The 1,459-nt window shown below is 42.5% G+C and overlaps 1 protein-coding gene across 1 annotated transcript; it reads left to right on the plus strand.

Moving 5' to 3' along the window:
* Positions 1–634: 634 nt before the first annotated feature.
* Positions 635–1,378, plus strand: CSUI_011013 (regulator of chromosome condensation repeat-containing protein; the record flags this gene model as incomplete). Its single annotated transcript, XM_068071114.1, has 2 exons — positions 635–835; positions 1,319–1,378. Coding segments are annotated over 2 exons (261 nt in total), but the record flags the coding sequence as incomplete, so codon positions are not given.
* Positions 1,379–1,459: the final 81 nt, after the last annotated feature.

The raw sequence follows: 1,459 nt of genomic DNA on the forward strand, positions 1-1,459 counted from the left end.
AGGAAGAAGAAGAAGAATGGAAAGACATCTCCCTCATCTTGTCTCTTTAACGTTGCCCTTTTCTTCCTCTACGGAAGTCTCACCACTTTTTTGAATGTTACATTTCTTCTCTGCCGTTCCAGTTCACAGAAGTAACTCACAAAGACAGGCACCTCTCCCCTATATCCTCACATACGGAGGTGTATCGATATACATACGCAGCTAGTGTATAATAGACCTGTATATATATATATATATATGTATATATGTGCATGCATATAGAGATTCACATGCATATATATGTGTATATAGATAGAGTGAGGGGAATGACTGGGATGTTCGTATTGATAGGCAGGGTTTATTTCAAGAAGAAAGCGAGAGATTGAGAAGTAGTCTTTACAAACTTCTATATAGATAGAGGCAAGCATGAGTGATTTGAGTTATGAGGTATCGACAGTATGATCTCCTTCCTGTAGAAATGTGTCTTTCTATTCTCATCGATTCAAGAAGGAAGGAGCCTTTCTTCTTTTTCTTCAACAGACAGACAAACGTACACAGCCACATATGCATGGTGTCTGTCGTAACTACTGCGATCTCTACTCGACTTTCTTTCTTTCTCACCCTTTCTTTCTTTCTTCCTTTCTCTGATCTTAAGGATGGTAGCTATGGCGATAGTCTTCTTCACAGCTCAGATAATACAGGAGGGACAGCATCGACGTCTTTCTACGCAGAACAGAGGGGGGATGAAGAGATTTCTCTTCTCGTCGATAAACTTGCCATGCTAAGTGAAGAGCTCGAAATGTCTACTCGAGAGAATCTTCTCCTCGCAGCTGTCCTCAGTGGAACGTCCCGGCAGGTAAGCTATCACGAAAGACGATAGAAGGCGCGACAAAGAGAAAAGAGCCAACTACGACAAGGAGAAGAAGAGAAAATAAAGCATAGACAGAGACCTGACTATCCCAAGCTAATTCACACGGTGGATCTCTCTCGTTCTTTTCTTTCTCGGTCTTCTCTTTCGCGGACTCTAGGCACGTGTCTCTTCTATTTCATCTTTCTTACTCCGTATAGATAGGATTGAGGAGGTAGGCAAGGTAGCTTCGCTATGTCTTTAGGTGTATGAAAGGCCTATGTTAACAGGCTTTATCTATCTTGCTAGCCATGACTGTGGGGGGGTATGCATATGTATCTGTATTATCTATCATTAGGATCGTCACGAGAAAGTCTATGTGTCATGTATATGTTGCCTACATGCATATGTACGATCGTCACCAGATTTGATGCAGAGTGGAAAGTTCAAAAAAGCTGCTTTTGATCTTTGCTGCTCTGCTGTGACGGACAGTTGAAGGAGGCTCTGCACCAAAATGCAATTCTTCAAACAGAGCTTGAAGTCATGCGGAAGGTAAGAATTCATCAAAACGCTTCCAGGAAGCTTAGGCGTGTACACCCGAACCCCTGAAGTGTATGTACACCCGAACCCATG

The sequence above is a fragment of the Cystoisospora suis genome, assembly GCF_002600585.1.
Source record: "Cystoisospora suis strain Wien I chromosome Unknown contig_9302, whole genome shotgun sequence".
In the NCBI taxonomy this organism is placed as follows: domain Eukaryota; phylum Apicomplexa; class Conoidasida; order Eucoccidiorida; family Sarcocystidae; genus Cystoisospora; species Cystoisospora suis.